This window comes from Gastrolobium bilobum, unplaced genomic scaffold (genome assembly GCF_033153095.1).
Source record: "Gastrolobium bilobum isolate Gb01-03AN ecotype WA unplaced genomic scaffold, APGP_CSIRO_Gbil_v1 utg3817, whole genome shotgun sequence".
NCBI classification, from domain to species: Eukaryota; Viridiplantae; Streptophyta; class Magnoliopsida; order Fabales; family Fabaceae; genus Gastrolobium; species Gastrolobium bilobum.
Genome location: NW_026896846.1, coordinates 65,137 through 89,053, shown reverse-complemented (window position 1 = coordinate 89,053; position 23,917 = coordinate 65,137). Strand labels below are relative to the sequence as shown.

At 37.3% G+C, this 23,917-nt stretch overlaps 1 protein-coding gene across 1 annotated transcript in view; it reads left to right on the top strand.

Moving 5' to 3' along the window:
- Positions 1-756: 756 nt before the first annotated feature.
- The window catches only part of LOC133302336 (uncharacterized), a 40,458-nt gene continuing 17,297 nt past the window's right edge, over positions 757-23,917 (top strand). Inside the window, exon 1 of the mRNA XM_061502098.1 lies at positions 757-1,082. Coding sequence (XP_061358082.1) covers positions 757-1,082 — 326 coding nt within the window. The remainder of the gene's footprint in view (positions 1,083-23,917) is intronic.

Below are 23,917 nucleotides of genomic sequence, written 5' to 3'. Positions count from 1 at the left end.
AATGAAGGAGAAGAATCCGACAAGGAAAAGGTTGCTGCCATTGATACTTTTAAGCATTCTGACTTCCTTTGTAGGAACTATATTCTCAATGCTCTGGACAACACATTGTATAATGTGTACTGTACCCTGAAGACTAGTAAAGAACTTTGGGATAGTCTGGACAATAAGTATAAAACTGAGGATATTGCCTTGAAGAAATTCATAGTTGGCAGATTCATGGACTTCAAGATGCAAGACTCCAAATCTGTTGTGAGTCAAGTTGAAGAACTTCAAGTGATTATGCATGAAATTCATGCAGATGGAATGTCTCTTAGTGAGTCTTTCCAAGTTGTTGCTTTCATAGAAAAATTACCGAATTCTCGGAGAGACTTCAAGAATTATCTGAAGCATAAGCGCAAGGAATTGTCACTTGAAGATCTGGTTACAAGATTGAGAATAGAAGAAGACAATAAGATGTCTGACAAGAGGAATGGCAACAATCCTATGATCTCTAAGGCTAATGTAGTTGAAGAGGGATCAAAGTCGAAAAAGAAGAAATATTCTGAAGATGGAAATGCTAAGCAAGGAAAGGGCAAAAAGTTCAAAGGCAACTGTTATAATTGTGGGAATCCTGGCCACCGTGCAAAGGATTGTAAGAAGGAACAAAAGAAAGATCAGAGGAAACCACAAAAGTTCAATAAGAAAAAAGAGAGCACTCAAGCCAATATGGTTGACATTGCTGATTAGGTTAAAGAACTGAATCTGGCAGCAGTGGTGATGGAGTGCAATCTGATGGGAGACTCTAAGGAATGGTGGGTGGACACTGGTGCCACCAGACATGTCTGTTCAAACAAGGGGATGTTCTCCTCCTATACTCCCACTGATAATGATGAGAAACTTTATATGGGTAACTCATCTACTTCAAAAGTTGAAGGTGTGGGCAAAGTGGCTTTGAAGATGACATATGGCAAGATGGTGACACTAAATGATGTGCTCCATGTGCCTGATATTCGCAAGAACCTAGTTTCTGGATCTCTGTTAAGCAAGAATGGCTTTAAACTTGTATTTGTTTCTGATAAGTTTGTAATTACTAAGAATGATGTGTATGTTGGAAAGGGCTACCTTAGTGAGGGCTGTAAGAACCGACACCGTTAATTAAGGAAATTAATTAAATAAATGTGAGAATTAGGAAATAATTTTATAATTGACCCTAATAATTATTATTAGGCTTAAATAATTATAGTAAGTGAGTAATAATACTGGAAGTCGCTTTTCTGACGAAAAGTGCAGATACCGATTCTGCTACTCGGTATAAATGCGCACCGACGAAGTATCCTGGAAAATTATAATAAGTGCATGAATATTCTTAGAATAATATGTAGGACTTGTAAAACAAGTTTCAAGTAAAAATAATGAGAACTGGTGCCAGAACTGATACTGGCTATGGAAAAGCGCGTACCGAAAAGGTTCAGAATCCTAAGTTTGGGATTAAATTTCTAAGCGTAGCAATTAGCGCTAATACAGTGCGATTAACACTTAAGTGACCATATATACCTAGTGGCACATGATCCTAGGTCATTTTGTGCACCTCTACGTAGCATTTTCTGGAGCCTTTGAAGTCAGCCACCCCTGCCACCTTCCTCTCCATCTTTGTGAGCCAAAGAGCCACCTTTCTTCATGAAACCTTTACCTAAACACCATTGTTGAGTGAGCTTTGGTCTTGTGAGTGTGAAAAGTGCTCCTTTTCTGAGTTGTGAGCACTGTCTTGCGAGGGTTTTGGGGCTGAGTTCCTTTGCTTGGGTTGTGGAATCCTTTTTTTTGGTGGTTGGTACTCCAAGAAGCAATCTTTGTGAAGAAAAGACCTTGCTTGCTTGGTATTTTCGTGCCTTTGTGAAGTCAGAACTGTAGAGGATGATTGGTGAGCTCTAAGAGCCATTGTTGCTCTGTTTTGAGCTTGGGTAAGTGTCACTTACCTTGATCATGAGTTTTAATGGTTAAAAATGGAACCTTGATGCATGTAATGGATTAAAGTTGATAACTTAAGGTTGGGTAAGGTTAAACACACCTAGAAATGCATGTTTAAGCTTATGAAATCGTGAAATGAACCACCTTTGGGAAGGATATCTCGCGAAATGCAGAACTGCATTCTATCGCGAAATATCCGGATATGATATCCGGATATTGATATCTGGATATGGTGTCTTGAGAAATTCGAATATGGATATCCGGATATGGATATCCGGTTATGATATCCGGATATGATATCCGGATATGATATCCGGATATGGGATATCCGGATATGGCCCCGACACATATCCGGATATTATGGGTTTGCGTGAACAGTAACGGTACTGTTCATACAGAACTGAGTTATGGGTTTGTGGACCCTAGATTGATGCAGTGGGACTTCTGTAATGATGAAGTGAAGTCAAAATCTAAGTGATTAAGACTTGTGGCTGAAAGTCAAAATTGGCTGCACAAAGGTCCCACCTTGATGCGCCTACTTGAGGGTAAAAACAAAATAAATGGTCTTTGATGCGGAAGCATAGACAATCTATGCGCCTCATGTTTTAGGATCTGCCCGTTAAACATGTAGGGTTTAAAATTCATACCTTTTCACTTGAAGGTGTCAAAATGGATGACTCCCTTTAACAGTAATCCACACGGCTACCTCTTGGTTGCTTCTGAGAAACGCTTTCTCCCTGAACCCTCCCTTTCCTTGGAAGCTCGCTAGGCTGCGGCAAGGTGGAGGCTTTAAAGTGTTTTTGTTTATTTTTCTCAAGACTGTAATGTTGTCTTGAGGTTAGGTGAGAGGACCAATAATGGAGGAAGAGAGATGAAGAGAAAAAGGGGTGGCCAAAATTAGGATTTTAGTCCAGAGAGGCGCTGTATATCTTGATCTGAAGAAAAAGACGTTACTTTAACGTGGTTCAGCAAATCTCTTAATCAGCATTAAGAGATGGACGTTACATTAACGTTTCCTCATCAAATCCCTTAATCAGCATTAAGAAATGGACGTTACATTAACGTTTCCTCATCAAATCCCTTAATCAGCATTAAGAGACCGACGTTACATTAAATATAATTTTATTTAAATTCATAATTCAAATAAAATAGAAATAATAAATCTCTATCTAATCATATTAGATACAGATAAGGATAATTCAAAACTATCCTTAATTACCTAACCTCTTGAATTTAAATAAAATTAAATTCGATTTTATCCTAGCCCGCAATTTAAATTTGAATTCAAATTCAAAATTCGAAAATTCAAAATTCAAATTCAAATTTCGAATTGCGCCAAAAACTTATTTTGGCCAAGTCAAATATTTGACTTGCTAGGATTCATGGCCCAATACCGTATTGGGCCTACTAACACATTTGGGCTTATTAATAGAAAAATTAATCTTTCACTAATAGTCCAAAGGCGCATGATGATATTGGACTTGGAGTTCAACTCCAACCCAATTACACCTATAGTCTTGAAAAATCCAATAACACTTATTGGTCCAAACTTGCTAAATGTAAGCAATCAAGAATTACCTTAGTGTGTGACCCATTAGGCTCAATTAGTCACTGACATAAATAAACTTGAACCAATTAAACTCTTTTAACAGGCCCAATTTATCTAATGACCACATAAGACACTAGCAATGCTCTGCAGCCCCAAAACTAATTGAGTTGATCAAGTGATCTACCTTTCTAATTTGGATACCGTGCCGGCATCATCCCTCACAACGTCATTCACATTTAGTCGAGAGCAATGATAGAGTATCATCTCTCTTTATTGACTAAATGTAATATTTCACAGGAACTAGAAATCTTCTTCCATTGACTCTAAGATAGATCATGACTCTTCATGATCTCTTACTATGCATAGATTCCCGAATCAACTAGAAGTCATCCAAGCCCTACCGGTCTTGTGAACGACTAATCCCTTATAGGGGATTGTGAAGTCCTTTCGGCATGTTCATCTATACTCATGTATTCGAGTCATACCCAAGAGTACACTATTCTCCCCATTTTTCAGGCGGATAAAGTTGTACAGTCAAAGTATAACTCTAGGACATAGTATTCGATGACATCCTTAAGTCTAGGATGATCTGCACTACCAAACGATGAGAGACTTTACAAATCCAATGATACTCTCTATAATGAATCCTTGTGGAGTCTCTCGGTGGGTCAGTTCAGTGCTATCTGTTCTCTAACAGATCCACCCACGACATCACCTAAAGCATCACCTAAAGCATCACCATGCCTGCATTCCATGAGGTTCCTACCTCGTATCTTTATACAAGTAAATGACATCGTACTAGTCTTATTGAGATCACCAATACCCTTTCTTGGTGATTCAAGACCAGGAACAGATTTTAGATAATAGACATACAGTGTCCTCGAGTCCTCATGATCATGATCCCTATCATAGATCCCCGAGTGAACACCTGTTCTATTCATAGGGTCTTTATCTTTATTCACATATTAACAATAAAATATTGGCGAGACATAAATATGATAAAGATAAAGTTTGCTCAAATTTATAAATCATGAAATACCACTTCGAAAAAGGTGTTCATCTGATAAAACAGATTGTCTCTTGGACACCTATATACTAACAGTGGCTTTGCGAGAAGCCTTAAGACATGAAACGTAAAAGAGAAGCGTTGTCTTATGTTATATGCTTATGAGCTATGGTTGTTGATATGATTGCAGGTCCAAATCAGATTGTGATTCTGCTGTGTTTGGACGTTGAGCTTGTGTGGACTCTTTGCTTGGATAGTTAGCTTGCAAGGTAAGCTTTCGTGTCCTCGGCTTAGCCATTGTTTGTTCCACCAAGTCCCATGAAGGGATGGTTATATGCATGATGTGTTTTCATGTATTGTTTTATTAAAATTCTATGGAGCTGTTAAGTGCAAAATGCTTATGATATGTATGTGGTGTTTCGCCTAGCCAGGAAGCCATGGGGTTGTCCTGGGGCAGGGGGTACAGCATGGGCTGGTACTGTGTGGGTAATAGACGTATTCCTGCACTTCTCTGATCAGTAGAATAGTTATAACACACATGACGTGATTATCGGCTGCATTGCACTGTTTTAGAACTTATTCTGTTTAAATGCTTTTGGAACTTATATTGCACATGTAAGTGAGCTTGGGGTGGAAGATCCTTGAGGACCCCTTGCCTTACTGAGATTTCTTGTTTAGAGATCTCACCCAACGTTTGGGGACACTTATTTCAGTTTCAGGTAATTTGGGGGCTGATGCATCTGGCTACAGGAGGCCGGAGCTTAGGTGATTATATATGCCGTATGCTGACATGACTGAAAGATAGAGCCTTGAAGGTCGTAGGCATATGAGGATGAAAACAAAATTTTTTCAAGTGGAAACACACGTACCAATCAAGATACATACTCTAGGACAGAGAGATACCTTGTTCGTAACTCAAAACTCGAAGGTGATCAGTGTTAGGCTTGAAGGTTCAAACCCTCTAATGTTGATCCACACCACCCTTTGTCAAGACGCAAGAACTCTTCTTGAAAAGCCACCAATTCTAACACCACAAGGAGCAAGCTAGGCGTCCCTTGTGAAGAGGTAGGAAGCTCGGTTTTATTATGTTTAGAAGAGAGAATTTCAGGCATAAAACTCACACAAAGTAGCGCATAAATTGTAGAAGAGAATGGCCTTTTTATTTTTTAAAAACCCTAAGGAGAATATCACAAAAAGGAAAACACTTAAGGAGATGAAAGAGGAATAAATTTGAATCAGATTTTTTCACCAAAAATTTGATCATGGAGCGCCCCTTTTGTGGAGGAAAGAGTGGAGTTGTTGTAAATCAAATCTAGTCAACAAACTCCTATCCTATCCTCTTAAAACTAAGTCTGCACCTAGTCAATATTTTGACCCAATAACCATTATATGATCAGCCATATTGTGCGCCCCAATCAGCCCAAAATCATTCCAAAAATATTGATTAGTTGCAATTCAAATTGAATCAACTAAATCAAATATTTCCACAACCAACCAAATCTGAATGGAGTTTGATTTGTTGATTGAATGACCATCATTAAGCCACCAAATCAGCGCCCCAATCATCTTTGATGATGTCTGATATGCCTTCAGCATATGGGTAAATTCAAGTCAAAAAATGGAAGATTAATTGTTAACCTGAGTAAAAAGGCAAAGTTTAATGTTGTTTTTATGAAATTTCAAATTCGGGATTGTTCAACTAATTTTATGCTGATTTTTGTAGGAAAAGCATACAAAATTGGAGTTAAACGGAAACTTGCTAAAATGGAGATCCACGTTCATAGTGTGGATTCCACGCTGATGGCGTGGAGATTCAGAAGCAACCACGTTCTTGGCGTGGAACTGACGCTTAGAGCGCCAGTTTGCGAAAGTCAGAGACCGTGTTTTAAGAAAGGGCAGTTCTGGAAAATGGAGGGAGAGACTATAAAAACAAGGTTTTATGACAGAAACATCACTTTTAACGGCAGAGAACAAGGAAAACAAGGATTGCTTCAGAAGGAGAGCTCCGGAGAGAGATTCATCTTTATCTTTATTCTTCCATTCTTTCATTCCAAGTAACATTGAATATTGATTTTTCAGCCATGACAATGGTTGGCTAAGTTACTTTTATTGTAGTTAGGGTCACAAACCCTATGTGAACCCTTGTTACGGCGGATTGGTTTAATTCTACTCATTTATATAAAGTTCTTTATCTTTACCTTGTGCGAAATTTATATTCTCTTTATTAGAATTGATCAATCTGATAGTTGAGGATAGCTAGATAGGAATATTGGGGTTTTCATCCTGAAAGGGGATAGGATAACGGTTTGTATGCATGCTAGGAATAGATGTGTATTGAATTGCAGATGTTTGAATTATCGTGTTCATTGCTTAATTCTCATGAGGGGTTGCTAAGGGATTATGATTCCAATTGAGATTAAAGGGTTAAATTGCCAAGGGATTGGAATTTAACTAATCAATTTTAGATGATAATTATCTGAGTATTTATATAATTGAATATTTTTAAATCAATCCAAAGTAATAAGTGGGGATCATAAGGTGAGTGCGCTCTGGCTACAATGTTTTTCTCATTTTTATAAATCAATTCATTCTTGTTCTTATTTTTATTCTTCATCACAGAAAAATTACAAAAACAAGTCTTTATTTCAGTTCTCAATTTTACACAACTCGACATTATTTGTCACAAACAAACTCTTGTGAACTTTTCAATTCTTGAAAGGAATATTAATTGATATTCGACCTAATCCCTGTGGAGACGATACTCTACTTACTTTCTATATTACTTGTGCTATCGGTATACTTGCCGGAGAGCATCAATGTTCAAAGATCTCCTCTTGATACTTGGGATTTGATCTTGACAATTTAAATTCAAAATTCAAATTCATAATTTAAATTTTAAATTTAAACATTAGATAATTAATTTAACTAATTAAATTAATTAATAATGTCTTGGACCATCCAAGCCCATTACAACAATCCATGCGCCCTTTTCCCTCTAAGGTGGGCATCCAAACTTCTTCTTGGGCTAACAACCATTATTAAGCCCAAAACCTTTAATGCTATAATGTCAAGACAATAAGGTTTTAGTGTGTGACCCATTAGGACCAACTTAGACACTGACATAAATGGACTTGGGCCCAATAAGACCACAACACATTTAATGACAACACAGAGCACTGGCAATGCTTTGTTTCCCCAGAGCTAGTTAGGTTAATGACATGATCATCCTATTAAATGTATTTGGTTACCATATGTATTTCTTTTCGTCTCGGTTACCTTTCCATTAAACCTAGGGTGAGGAGATGTATCAACTTTGCGGTTTAGGGTAAGCTTTAATTCGAAATAGGAAATCTCATGATCTCTTTTACTATGCATAGATTCCCGAGTCCCGTAAATGTCATCCCAATTTCTCCGGTTTACAGATAACCTAATCCCTCACAGAGATTTGACGAATTCCTTCAGCTTATCACCCTAGGCTTGTGTTCTTTCAGGACATGCCCAAAGGTATACCTATGAATCTCCATGTTTCAGGAAGACGAGGTATACAATCAAAACATGCATCTAGAACATAGTCTAGGTGAAAACTTCTGGTCTAAGGAAAGACATACCCAAATAATAAGAAGCTACTCTAATGATACTATTTGTGAGATTTCCTCATAGAGCCTCTTTGTGGGTCTGTTCAGTGCGAGCTATACCCTTATAGGTCCACTCACGACTTTAGCTAAGACTTCTCCATATCTATAGCTCATGAGGTCTTTACCTTGTATCTGAATATAAGTAGATAAGTCGTGCTAGTCTTACCCGAGATTACTGATCCCAATTCTCAGTGTCTCTAGACTAGGAACATAAAATTAGGAATAAACATCTGGTATCCTAGAATCCTCATGATCGGGATCTCATCACAGATACTCAAGAGATACCTATTCTATTCCAAGGGGTTTATCCAGTTACTCATATAATATATAAACAATGACATTGAGACAAAATATGAAACAGGATAAATAGTGCTTAAGATTTATTTGCGAGAATAAAAAAGGTACACAAATGTCCTAATCTAATCAAAAGATTGTCTTTAGGACATCCATATACTAACAAGCTCCCACTTGGCCTAGAGCCAATCAGACCTAAGACGTATACCCAAAGCCTCATAATGACAATTATGTTTTCTCTGAGAAACAGCCTTCGTCAGAGATTCAGCCAGGTCATCATCAGTGGGAACATAATCCATCTTTACATCCATCCTATCAATGATTTCTCTAATCAGGTGATATCTGCGGAGCACGTGCTTAGATCTTTGATGAGACCTAGGTTCCTTTGACTGCGCAATGGCTCCTGTGTTATCGCAAAGCAACTGTATGGGCTCATCCACGCTTGGAACCACCCTTAGTTCAGATATGAACTTCTTGATCCACACGACCTCCTTACCCGCTTCTGAAACATCTATGTATTCAGCTTCTGTCGTTGAATCTGTTGTAGTCTCCTGCTTGGAACTCTTCCAAGACACTGCCCCACCATTTAAGGTGAATACGAACCCTGAGTGTGACTTGCAGCCATCTTTGTCACTCTAACAGCGGGAATCAGTAAATCCTTTCACTGAAAGCTCATCCACCCCACCATAGACCAGAAATACATCCTTAGTTCTTCTTAAGTACTTAAGGATGGTCTTGACTGCTGTTCAGTGACCCTCACCAGGGTCAGACTGGTATCTGTTCGTAATGCTCAAAGCATATGAGACATCTGGTCTCGTACATATCATGGCATACATGATGGATCCAATAGCCGAAGCGTATGGAATTCCACTCATGCGATCCTTCTCAGGCTGTGACTTAGGACACATAGCCTTGGAAAGATGTACCTCATGACTGACGGGAAGAAAACCCTTTTTCGACCCTTCCATGTTAAACCTCTTTAGCTTCTTGTCAACATACGTGGTTTGAGATAAACCCAACAGCTTCTTGGATCTATCTCTTAGATCTTTACCAAGTATAAAGGCCGCTTCTCCCAAATCCTTCATGGTGAAGCTTTCTGAAAGCCATTCTTATGTTGTTTGTAATGTGGGGATGTCATTTCCTATTAGTAATATGTCATCTACATAAAGTACCAGGAAAACGACATTACTCCCACTAACCTTCTTGTAAACACAAGGTTCATCCTCGTTCTTGATGAAACCGTTACTTCTAACGTCTTCATCAAAACAAATATTCCAACTCCGTGATGCCTGCTTTAGCCTATGTATCGACCTTTGCAGTTTGCATACCATATGATGTTGGCCTTTGGCTTCAAAACCTTCAGGTTGTGTCATGTACACTTCCTCCTTCAAGAATCCATTCAAGAAGGCGGTCTTGACATCCATTTGCCAAATTTCATAGTCGTGATATGCTGTTATGGCAAGCATGATCCTAATAGATTTGATCATAGCAACTTGTGAGAAAGTCTCATCATAGTCAACTCCTTGTCTTTGACGATATCCTTTCGCAACTAACCTAGCTTTGTAGGTTTGAACGTTGCCATTTGCATCAGTCTTTCTTTTAAAGACCGATTTATTACCGATAGGAACTATTCCTTGCGGTTTTGGAACTAAGGTCCATACCTTGTTTTGATGCATCAAATCTATTTCAGGTTCCATGGCTTCAAGCCATTTAGAGGAGTCAACATCCTTGACTGCCTCCTCATAGTTACTAGGTTCATCATCCTCGACGGTTTGTTGATTCTCAATCACAAATCCATACCTCTCAGGTGGATGGATGACCCTACTAGACCTACGGAGTTGTGTGTTCACTTTTCCATTGGAGAACGTCACCTACGGAGCAGACTCGGGTTCCTCAATCTGTTCATGTGGTCCTTGAACTTCTTCAAGATCAATTTTGCTCCCACTGGCTCCTTGAGAGATCAAATCTTTCTCAAGGAACTCATCATTCTTGGACACAAACACTTTATGTTCTTCCAAGGAGTAAAAGTAGTATCCCTTAGTACCTTTGGGATACCCCACAAATAGATATCTAGTACTCTTAGCACTAAGTTTGTCTGATGCCAACGTTTTGACATATGCTGGTGATCCCCATACCCTGAGGTAACTTAGGTTGGGTCTCTTACCATTCCATATCTCATATGGTGTGGTCTGAACAGATTTAGATGGCACCCTATTTAGAAGGTATGCCGTTGTGTCTAAGGCATGTCCTCAAAAAAATTTTGGAAGTTGAGTCTCACTCATCATAGACCTCACCATGTCTAACAAGGTCCGTTTCTCCTTTCTGAGACACCATTTTGGTGTGGTGTGTAAGGTGCAGTAAGCTGCGAGAGAATTCCATTTTCTACATAATCCTGAAACTCACTAGCCCTATGACTTTAAAGCCCTTTGGGCTTGTGACGAGTCATTTTCCCAGCTAGACAAGACTCACATTGTCCATAGGATTCCAAATCCATGAAATCTAGGTATCTATTTGCATGCTGTAACACCCCGTGTATACTCAGAATATTATCATTACATCGTATTAAGCGGTGCTTAATTAAAAATGCGGAATATTCTTTTTCTTTTCAGTTATGACGTCATTATCAATTACCAACTTGATTACTTAATCAATTTCATAAAATATCGCCTGTATATAAAATTGCAATAAGACATCTACTGAAATACCTCAATATATAGATAAAGTGTGTATCTAAATCACGACATTACATCAAGTAATCCGGACAATATCCTGATACATTATTACAACTCCCAAAAGACTCAAGTCATAATCAAGACATAATAATACTATGTGTCATGGACAATCCCCATGCTCACCAAATAAACATAGTAAACAACAAGTCTCAACATCAAACTCCAAAACATAAACTGAAACTATAAGCATAAAAGCAGCATGCAAATCCAGCATCCAATCATGTCAGCATAATATAACAGCAATCTAACTCAGCTCCTGCCTCCTGCCGCCTGAGGTCTCAACATTTCCTGACCCTGAAATAAGCATTCCCCAAACGTGGGGTGAGATCTCTAAACTAGAAATCTCAGTAAGACAAGGGGTCCTCAAGGATCTTCCACCCCAAGCTCACTTACATGTGCAATATAAGTTCAAAAAGCATTTATATCATTATTAGTTCCAAAACTATGTAGTGCAACAGATATCTATGGCATGTGTGTAATCACTATCTACTGGACAGAGAAATGTAGGAATACGTCTATTCCCTACATGTAGTACAAGGAACACCGCTTGCACCTCACCCACAGCCTCACCCTCTTGTATGTTCTACATACACAGGCTTACCGTATAGGTGGAACACCTCCATGCATATCAACAAGGCACTAACATACAATAGCTCAACAACATTTCCAAAACATCAAAAGCATGTAACACAGCATGCATATACCATATCCCCATGGGACATGGTGGAACCACAACATGGCTAAACCGAGGACACGAAAGCTTACCTCTAAGCTAGCTATCAAATGCCACAAGCTCAGAGTCCAATCACAGCAGATCACAATCTGATATGGACCAAATATAAATCAATAACATGTACCACATGCATACAAATTAAAGACAACGCCTTTTCATTACGTTTTCAAGTCTTAAAGCTTCTAACAAAGCCACAAGCCCTTAATCCCGTGATTCTGGCTAAATCCATTAAAAACAGAAGTTCAACTTCATCAATCTAGAGTCTACAAACCCCCAATAGCCTACTGTATGCACAGTACAGCTACTGTTCTGCGAAAACCCAAAATATCTGGATATTCCTCGGGACCATATCCGGATATTCAATATCCGGATATCTCACTGTGCATATCCGGATATCCAGAATCCCATATCCGGATACCAAATATCCGGATATCCAAAACCCCATATCCGGATATCACATATCCGGATATTGCTCGGGCACATATCCAGATATTTCACGACAGAATGCAGAAACTGCATTTCGTGAAGATATCCTTCCAAGGTTGGGTTTTTACCGATTTTAAACACCTAAACATACATTTCTAGGTGTGTTTGACATTACCCAACGTTAAGTTATCATCTTTTAACCTTTACATGCATCAAGGTTCCATTTTTACGCTTAAAGACTCAAGATCAAAGGTAATGAAGCTTACCAAAGCTCAAACTCAGAAAAAGGGTGCTCTTGGAGCTCACACAACAGCTCCAAGGTTCTGTCTCTCACAGAACACGAAAATACACACCAAGGAGGGTCCTTTCTTCACAAAGGTTCTCCTTGGAGCTCCAACAACTCAAGGAAGAAGCTCACACACTCCCACAAGGCAGTCCAGACTCCAAACAGCCTCCACACAGCCACCACACTCAGGAAAAGAGCTCCTTTCACACTCACAATGATCTCTCCCACTCACCCAAGGTACAAAGTGAAGAGAAAAGGAGGAAGAGAGGTCACAAAGCTCACAAAATGGTGGTGAAGCAATGTAACAGTGGAACCAGCAGCTGACCAGCCCCTCACCCACGTAGAGAAACTGTTTTCTAGGGTTTTGTGCCCTTAATAAGGGTATATATAGCCCACTTAAAGATTAGCACACAATATTAACTTTAATTGCAATGCTTAGCATTTTAATCCCAAACTTTGTATTATGAAACTACATATTTTTCTAAGATTTGTCATATTTTTCTTATATTTTTCTGAGCAACTTTCCGGTACGCGCTTTTCAAAGCCAGTACCGGTTTCTAGCACCAATTCTCATTATTTGGACTTGAAACTCGTTTTGCAAGTCCTACATGTTATTCTAGTAATTATCATGCACTTACTTTAATTTTTCGGGATACTTTTTCGGTACTCATTTATACCGACTAGCAGAACCGGTATCTGCACTTTTCTTCCGAAAAGCGACTTCAACATTCTTAATCACTTATTATGATTATTAAGCCTCATAAATAATTATTAGGGTCAATTATGGAATCATTTCCTATTTTTTCTTAATTAATCAATTAAATACTGTAATTAACGGTGCGGGTTCTTACACATGCATCCTAGACAATCTTGTTTCGTTTATATGCCCTAGTCTATAGTGCCAAAGATAAGATTGATTATTTGTCCTAGGTCGTTTCACGTTTACATTGAGCACTTCAGTTCCCATTTCCAAAACATATAAGCCGTTTATTAAAGAAGCAGTACCAAAAACAATATCATTCAAAATGATAGAAAATGTTCCATCCCTAATAGTGAAAGCAAAACCATCTTGTTCTAAACAAGAAATAGAAATAATGTTTCTAGAAATGCTAGGAATATAAAGACAATTATTCAAATGCAATAAAAGGCCCGTAGGCAAAATGAGGTCGGTATCTCCAACAGCATGAGCAACAACTCTTGCTCCATTACCAACGCGGAGGTCCACCTCGTTCTTCTCCAATCTTCTTGGGCTCCTAAGCACCTGCAACGAATTGCAAATATGAGAACCACATCCGGTATCTAATACCCATGAAGTTGGATCAGCACAAGAATACTTTATCTCAATCATGTAAATACCTGAGGTAGAAGCATCACCATGCTTCTTGTCCTTCACACTCTTCAGGTAGTCTGGACAATTCCTCTTCCAATGGCCTTTCTTGCCACAATGGAAGCACTCAGCATCGCTTTTTTCCTTGGGTGCATTCTTACCCTTCTTTTTGCCTTTCTTCTTCTTGGGCTTACCCTTGGCCTTAGAAGGCCAACCAATCAGAAGAGCTTGTGTCTTATCTTTCTCGATAGACACTTCAGCAGTTGTTAACATACTTAACAACTCAGGCAAGCTCACAAGCATCCCATGCATATTGTAATTCATAATGAATTGACTGAAGGAAGGTGGAAGTGAGGTGAGGACTAAGTCATTACTTAGTTCGACATCCATCACGAAGCCTAGATTTCCTAGCCTCTCAATGAGCTCGATCATCTTAAGAACATGACTGCTCACAGACATGCTCTCAGACATCCTGCATGAGAACAATTCTCTAGAGGCCTCATACCTCTCATGCCTGCCTTTAATATCATACAACTCCTTGAGATGTAAGATAATAGAGGGAGCATCCATATACTCATGTTGTTTTGCAGTTCAGGCGACATGGATGCCAACATAATGCAAACCTCCATCACATTGTCATCCATGTGTTGTTTATGAGCTTCAAAATCAAAATCTTCATAACCAACTTCCCCTTCCTTAGGAGCTATGGGTAAATCAGCATCTAGAACATAAGCTATCTTTTCGGCCCTAAGAACAATTCTCAAGTTCCGATACCAGTCCATAAAGTTTGAACCAGTCAGTTTGTTCGTATCGAGTATAGAGCGCAGTGACAGTGGATTAGTCATTCTAAAAACTGAAAAGATGTAAAGATAAATTAATTAATTAATATTGTCATGTAATAAGAACAGATTATTAAAGACTTTTAAATAATACGCCCCTCCCAATATTTTATCCAAGTCAATGACCCTTAACTTTGACTTAGGGTTATTCTACTTTTAGATTTTACCTTAGTGGGATTTTAAGAGTGCGATCATTTATTTTAACCTTCGTCTGAGACCGCAAGATTAAATTAAATAATGGGCTGATCCTTATCAACAGTATCTCATACCCTCTCTTAACATTAGGTTGACAACTCCTTGTCACTTAGTGGTGCATCTTATGCAACCAACCTAGCACTATTACCCTAAGCACATGAGCCCGGCTGGGCCTGCAACTCATGAACTCAGTTAAGCACTAACTAGCACCCTAAGTGTCTAACACTTCTAATACTTCTCTCACTCAACGAAACAGTGGGTCCCAACTGAGTTGTGGAGCACCACTATTTAGAGGAGGTTTGAGTAATATTGGTGGTGGGAGGTAATCATGCACTTAATAATTGATTCCTTTAAGGGTTCCTTTTATTTAGGGTTTACTATGTCTCATCAAACACGTATGTATTATTATCATGCTAGTCGTAACCTATGTCAAACATCTATCGGATTACACTAGTCGTAATTGGACGTGCATAATAATACATACAAATGTGATTTGTCCAATTCATGCATACTAGTCATTTTAAAACATAAAAGCATACATCCGTGATACACTATCTCATGCATACTAGTCGTTTTAAAACATACAAGCATATAAAACAGTTTTATTTGAAACAGTCATGGTGCTCGCGCATTCTTCCATCTTGCTTCTTAGACCACGGCTTCTACTCGTCTAAACGCCATTAGCTTAATTCTCTAATTACAAAATAATTAAAGAAACTCCAAAACATCTTTGGAGGGACAAATGAAGATACAAAAATTTAAAATTCAAATTTACATCTCTAATTTAAATAGAGCAAAATTACACCTTTAATTTAAAATTTAAAATTTAAATTCGGGCACCATGACGATCCCCTTCCAATTTGCACCTGAAATGTTACACAACTTGCAAGCACACAATTTTATATTAAATATATTCTCACATATATTTTGATAATTTAACAATTAAAATATCAAAACAAGAATCAAAATTCAAAATTTCCTAATTTTCTCCAAATGGCCGAATCATGCATCTTTATACATAATTCAAATCTTTGTCAATTCTTTCTCAAAGAACACAAAAATTAAATCATACATATAACTATAATCTCAATATGGCAGAACCATTAGGGGTGTTCATCAACCGATCCAAACCGATTCAAACCGCGGTAACCAAACCGAAAAACCGATAACCGAATAAACCAAAAACCGAAAAACCGAGAACCGAATAAAAACCGCAAATTTTAATTGGATTGGATCGGTTTTCGGATGGGTTGATGAAAACCGATCCAATATATTAATTCTCCTCTACCTACTTGGGTCTTTTCTCCCATCATAGCCCAAAATTTTTTAAACCCAAGACTTATTACCCATCAACTAAACCCAAGAAAAAACCTAGTAACATCTCATCAACAAAAATTTATTTGTGTAAAGCTTCATATCTCATTGCCAAAAAGAAAACTATATTATCATTTACTCTTCTATTTAATTTTTTTTTTTACAAAGCCTATTATACCAAAAATGTTATTTGCACAATAACCATAAAACAAATTTTACGATTTTTAAAAAACCGAAAACCGATCCAATCAAAACCGAAAAAAATTGGATCGGATCGGATCGGATTTGAAAAAAAATCCAAACCGAATGGATGATGACATGATCAAACCGAAGAGATTGGATCGGATGATTTTTGCTTCCAAAACCGATCCAATCCAGACCGCGAACACCCCTACGAACCATACATGCTCATTTTTTAGAAATTTTATCACAAATTTTTTTAACAATTCAAACAAAATCAAGAACCCTTCTTTTATACATGTAGTCGAGATATGCCATAAGCTCATGGAGAAAACAAGGCATTTCAATATTCACATCATGGCCGAATCATATTCTTTTCCAAAAAAAATGTTTCTTTTGAAACTTTCACAAAGAATCATAAGGAAACAAAACCATGAGTACACATAGATATATGAACATCATAATCATATTAATCAAGTTCATGAAAGAACAATCTTTAACATTTTATATCCACATGCAAAGAATCAATCTTTAACATCTTTAAAGAATTTTTTACCGTGAAGAATAAATGTGAGTAAATACCCTTTTTGGTCCCTAACAAAAAAACACGATCCCCACTTTAGTCCCTTACAAAAATAAATTAGTCAGTTAGTCCCTAACAAATTCAAAGTGGGCCCATTTAGTTGAAATCGTGGTCCCTCACAAATTCAAAAAAAACACATATTAGTCACTCAAAATGACTAAAATCGGTCCACTTTGAATTTGTTAGGGACTAATTGACTAATTTATTTTTGTAAGGGACTAAAGTGGGGACCGTGTTTTTTGTTAGGGACCCAAAATGATATTTACTCGATAAATTTTTACAAACAAAGTACCATCACCCGTCTATGGTAAAGCAATCGGGCTTTGATACCAGTTGAAAGATAGAGCCTTGAAGGCCGTAGGCATGTGAGGATGAAAACAAAAATTTTTCAAAGCGGAAACACACATACCAAACAAGATACATACTCTAGGACAGAGAGATACCTTGTTCGTAACTCAAAACTCGAAGGTGATCAGTATTAGGCTTGAAGGTTCAAACCCTCTAATGTTGATCCACACCACCCTTTGTCAAGACGCAAGAACTCTTCTTGAAAAGCCACCAATTCTAACACCACAAAGGAGCAAGCTAGGCGTCCCTTGTGAAGAGGTAGGAAGCTCGGTTTTATTATGTTTAGATGAGAGAATTTTCAGCCATAAAACTCACACAAAGTAGCGCACAAATTGCAGAAGAGAATGGCTTTTTTATTTTTTAAAAACCCTAAGGAGAATATCACAAAAAGAAAAACACTTAAGGAGATGAAAAAGGAATAAATTTGAATCAGATTTTTTCACCAAAAATTTGATCATGAAGCGCCCCTTTTGTGGAGAAAAGAGTGGAGTTTATCAACATATAAGCAATTTATACATAAATCAATGCATTCTTTTAAAAGAATATGTATGTCCCACAACCAATTTTGCTAAGAAACATTTATGGCCATTATGTTACCGTGCATTAAGACAAAGCATTTCATGTATTTGAAATACAAATGCACGATCCTCGAGACAAAATTGTATATATATATATATATCAAAACTTGAAACCAATTGTAACATCCCGCAAATTTAGGAAATTATATAATTGTTGGTTAGGAACATAGAAGCTTACTTTGAACTCGAAAAATATATATTAATTCGGAGTGGGCTTAACTAAACCACGGAAATTATGCCAATTGTAAACTATGGGAGAGTAGGTGTTTTAGGAATTGAAGCTTTAAGCCAAGAGAATAGTATGACATAATTATGATATATAAATTCTAATTAATAATTAGGAGATACATGAAAATAAAATTTTAGTTACCACACGTAATAAAATCATAGAGGATTCTAGTTAAGAGGGTGGAATTAATTTAAACTAGGGAATTACCTCAATTACAATTGGGGGTGAGTATCTATTTTAGACATGTGGAACCCTAGATAAAAGTATAGGGATAATTTAAATGTAGCGTATAGGAAGTTTAATGATACTTAGAAGATGTGGGGACTAATGACCTAGTGGGCTAGTTCATAAAATGGCAGAACCTTGGACTTGAATTATTGGACCCAACCACTCATGCAACCGACGACCCAAAGGCCTTAAGGGGGATATTGGTTCAACCCTTGTTTATTCTAGTTTATCTTGAGAAATCCTACAAGGTGGCCTTTGATTGGCAAGAGAGCAACACATGGCAATACTCACTTTCTTATCCAGCCACATGTGCGCATAGGGCTGCCAAAATTCTGATTACTTGTGAAGATAATTTATCTTTAAAACATGCAACCAATAGGTATGAATTAAACAGTTTGCATGTAAATCTATTGGATAGAAATCCTTCTCCACCCTTCCTTTGTTTTGGGACGCCCGAAAGAGTGAGCTGGCCCTTCAATCAGCCTTCCAGCCCCATTGTTCCTCTCATCCAAGCACGGTTGCAGAGTCTTAAGTGGGGAGTAAATTATCGTGTCCAAACAAAATTAAAGAATTCACCTCTTAAGCTCCTAAAGAGTAACACAACCATTTCTTTTCCACTTCAAGACCGTAGACCTCAAGGAGGGCTTGCAAAGAGTGCATGTCCTTGTTTCTCATTTTGGATTCTCCAAACCGTAACCTGCATACGAAGAAGAACCATCCCCTTGCCCACTCACACTTTCATTTTCCTCCCCCATCTTCGGCCAAACATTATGTGTTCTATCAAACATGTGTCTTCCCTGGTTCCCTTCTAAGCCGCAAACTCCATGTGAGAATAGCAATCTAATTAGAAATCTTCCTGCCTTGTTCGGTTCAGCCACATCCGTCTAGGAGCTGTGAAGTCAATTTTAAGGCTTAATAGTTTCCTTGCGTGCAACCGCGACGGTGGGCTTAGGAGAGTAGTAGGGTACGGACCCTAGCACCACTCTTGGAGATACCTATCGAACCGATTGAAGACCCTGTTCTCTTGCAAAGAGGTAACCGTAGAAACTCAAACTTTTTCTTTCCTCGGTTCCAGCCGCTGCTGGTCTTGACAAATCCTTGCTGTGTTTTCATTCTTTTACTGCATGCTTGTAACCATCCGTGAGGGAGCCACTCTCTTGCATTGCATGCGATTGGATGCAAGTTTTTGAAGCTGAAGAAACAAAAAGGGCTAGGCTGGGTTCGATTGGAAAGCAGGAGTGTGTAGTCTAGAAGGTATCAATAAACCGATTTCTTGTTTTTTCCCTTCTCTGTTCGGCATGCTGTGATACACTAGGTGGGGCATACATTCTGTTATTCCTGGTTTTCTCTGTTCGGCCTTCCTTAGTAAATTAGGAGTGGCTATGAAAATAGATAAATTAAGAGTGCCTATGTAAACGGATAAACTAGGAGTGCCTAGTGACAACCGACACGAAGCTGTATGCTGTTGAAGGCCTAGCATTTGTGTTAAATGTGATGCAAATAAATTAATTTGGTGCCAATAAATTCTGGTTAAAAGTCGAACTTGCATGTGGATATAATTTATGTAAGTAGCAAAGAAATTAAATGACCTGTTAGCTTAAGTATATGTGAGTTAAGCAGTGCATTGTTTAAGGGAAAATTATCAACCTTTAGTAATACTTGTAAATCGGACATGCATGTATGGGATATCCTAGACTTTTTGTAAATTAAGGGTCGTTGGCAAATAGATATCACGATAGAAAATGGTGATGCACAAGAAGCATGGTAAATCGAATGAAATACAAGAATAAAGAAGCATACGAATTTCGTGTAAATAGTAGGTAGTATGAATAAAGTTCTGACTGATTGTACCATTAATTAGGTGCACGTAACTCGTATTGAGTGAGCTGAATTTTGGTGCTGTTGATTTTTGCTTGGACACAAGGTATGTGTAGGCGGTATTACCTAATGTGACTATTGGCTAGTGTATGGAATTGTGATGTGTTGCTCACATTTGTTCTATGTATGTTATGATGATGATGAGCCAATGGTAAGAATATGAAAGAATGATATGATATATGCATGCATTTTACATCATAATACATTTTTCTGTTGGGTGCGATTGCATAACATGGCATGTATACTTGATTCATGACATCTTGAATATATATATCTTTGTATTGAGGACATGTGACTGAGCATGCATCATATAGGCATGCCTGGTACCAGGAGAGGGGACACTTGGCTTCAGTCCGCATAGGTTCCACAGTGGGATTCACCTTCATGGGAGCCATTAGGAATACCCACTGTGATGCTACGCGCACGACGGTGCTATGAGCGTAAAGGAAAAAGGGCGTTATATACGCGTTATGATATATGATGAAAAGGATTAAATGTTTGAAGTGACTATTTATGATTTTGTGCCTAGTTAATATTGTTGCATTATGGTTTTGTTGCCACACTACTGGGATTTTCTCTCACCCCTTTGGGGCTGCTATTTTTACAAAATGGCAGGAGGACGTAAAAGCTTTTGAGGACTTGGATATTTGCTGTTGGCTTCTACTGTTTTGGGCATGCTGCTCTTGATGTGATATTTTATAGATGACTGTATGAAATTGAGAAGTTTTTATTACTGTGAACTATGATTTTATTATTGCATTACGATTTTATGACCAGCAAGTATTTTGGAAACAGATGTTGAAACGTTTGCGAAAAGGATTTTGACATGTGATTTAAATGCTGAGTTTTGAAAAGTCTTTGCGAGCACTTTGTAAGTTGTCGTACTGGGGCTACGGACCTCCGATTTTCTTATAATTTATATGCACGCGTAGCCCCAGGTGTCTAGTTTCATTATATATATACCTTGCAAAGAAATTATGAAAGATCGATTTATTATGAATTTTACCAGCCAGGACATTTGGGATATTTCCACTATTTTCTCTCTTATTTTGCGAGTTATGTTTCGAGGGGCAAACGAACTCCAAATCACTATTATTTTATATGAACGTGAAGCCCCAGATGTCTAGTTTCCAGATTACAAAGAATATATTTTTGAATCATTGAAATGGATTTTATACGAATTTTTAAAGACAGCAAGGTCTATCAGAAAATTTATATTTTTAATAAGTTTAAGAAATTTTGTGTACTCTGATTTTTGTAATTAACCAGATCCCCTCTTTGGTTTTAATTGGAAATGTAAAAGAGAAATTTTTTTCAGTCTCTAAAATACTATTAAAGAACTCTAATTCCGCTTAGCAAACAACTCTCTTGGAGGCCTACAAGAGAGGGTGTTACACTAATTGGTATCAGAGCAGTTTTGATTCAAGGTGGCTGTGTTTGATGAATTGTTTGTTGTTTGTGCCTGGTTGTTGTTTGAATATGTTGGTTGTTGGTATAATTTGTTGAATTATTACTGTTTGAATATAACTGTGAATTGGTTGTTTGGCTGTAGGTTAGAAATATACTGTTCCGCTGCTGATGTTAGAATATAATTATTGAAAGGTTGTTGGCTGCTTGATATTATGTTATGTGCGTGATGGTACTTGTTGTGTCCGGTGTTTAACATGGTTATGCACACTGCAATACTAGGGGTGAGCCTGATCAACTCACTGCCACGTAGGATGTGGGTGCACCATCATGGTAACCCCGGGTACACTTGTGCTTGAAATGCTATGTGTGACATGGTAAATTACCAATTACGTTAATGGTTCATGGTCAATTATGTTACTAGGGATTATAATCAAGGCTTCATGTATATGTGTTAGACGTGAATACTTTGTGAGACACTAAGCCATGGATGTTAACATGTAGATTTTAAATAATGACTGCTGGCATACTTGTTTATGAGATTCATGTTGTTTTCCTTGCATGTGTGATGGTGTAATTGGCTGAATAGTACAAATTATTATTTTCCTTAATTTTTTTTTGTTATTAAATTGCGTACGGAATTAATATGATTGAGAAGAGTAGCAGAAATTTAAATATGAAAATTAATTTAGGGATAGGACATTTATGTAAGTAAATCTGATTAATGCTCCTAGAACGTAGAATTAGTGTTAATTAAGGCTGTAACATTATCTTTGTTTTAATGATCTATGACTTTTCTTATGTGTTGTAATTGTATTACATTGATAGATAATAGAAATCATTGTTCCTTCCACTACTTCCACAAGGTTTATAACTGATTTGTGTAGCTGTGATATAACCATGATAATTAATGTAGATAACTAGCCTTCAGAAGATTTATTGTTTGACCTTAAAACTGTACGAAGACAAATTACGTAGGAATAGAACAACTGTCTAAGAAGATTTAATTAATGCCCTGGGATAGTAGGATAGGAGTTAATTAAGACTTAACATGTGGGTCTATTGCTATTACAAATTTTTCTAATGGTGAATTAGCACTAGACATCATTCTTGAGAAAGAAGCTGTTAAACAAAGTGAGTGATATTTGTCATTCTAGTTCCTACGTGTTAGGTTGCCTTGTGTGATGTAACTATTTTTAAACTTGCATCTGGTTATATTAAGTTTTCTTTTTGGTGACTGTTGAAGTTGTGGGTCTAGATTTTAAACGTTGCAAGAATACTGCATGAACAAATAAAGAAAGATTATCTGAATTAAATTTAAAAATATACTGGACTGACCAGATAATTGTGCATGCTTTGAATGGTCTCGTTTCACTGAGTCTTTATTTTATTTTGTTTCGTTTGGCTGATTCGTTATCTTCATCTGTATGCTTTCAATTTTTGTCTCCTTCTCGATGCCTTGTGAAACTTTTCCGTTATCAAATATCAAATTATCCAACGAAATAAAACTGGAGAACCATAGAAGCCTTCCTAGAATTTAAAGTGTTATGCTGTCATGAATATTAGTTATCTTTATGGAAAAAAATTATTTTAAAAGGTGCATCAAGTTTATATCATGAAAGAACCGTGCATAGCTTCTTGGTATGTGTGATTTCCCTTGAGTTGATTTTCAGAATTGTCTAATTTTATTCTACAGTCAATCCAACCCCCTGTTATCTTTACAATGACGTGTCTATCCTAGGTCTTATTGAATTTTGACTTGTCTATAGTTATAGAACTAGTATGTTGTCGAATTATAAACCTCATGTATAAAAGGGAAGAAATTTTGTGAAAACAAGTAATTATTGATTTTTGGTAGCCCCTAAAAACAAACCAATGGAAGTTGAATAAGAGAATACGTATATGTGTTACTGCTTTATTAAATTTATATTAAGAATTAAAATGTGCGTTTACAATCATGTTATTTTTGGGATCCATAACTTACCTTCATTATGAAATGACTACTTGTGGGTGAATTATCATTTATTTGTAGGGTGATGTAACACTATGTCCTGATATTGTATTGTTATTGAAATTATTTCTAGGACATGCATTGAAAGGAAAATTTTTTATATATTAACTGAAAACTTGCTAGGAAGTGCGCTTAACACGTTATGCCTCATAGTGGCTTTTAAATTCTGTTTCTGTACATCCCTATATCACAATT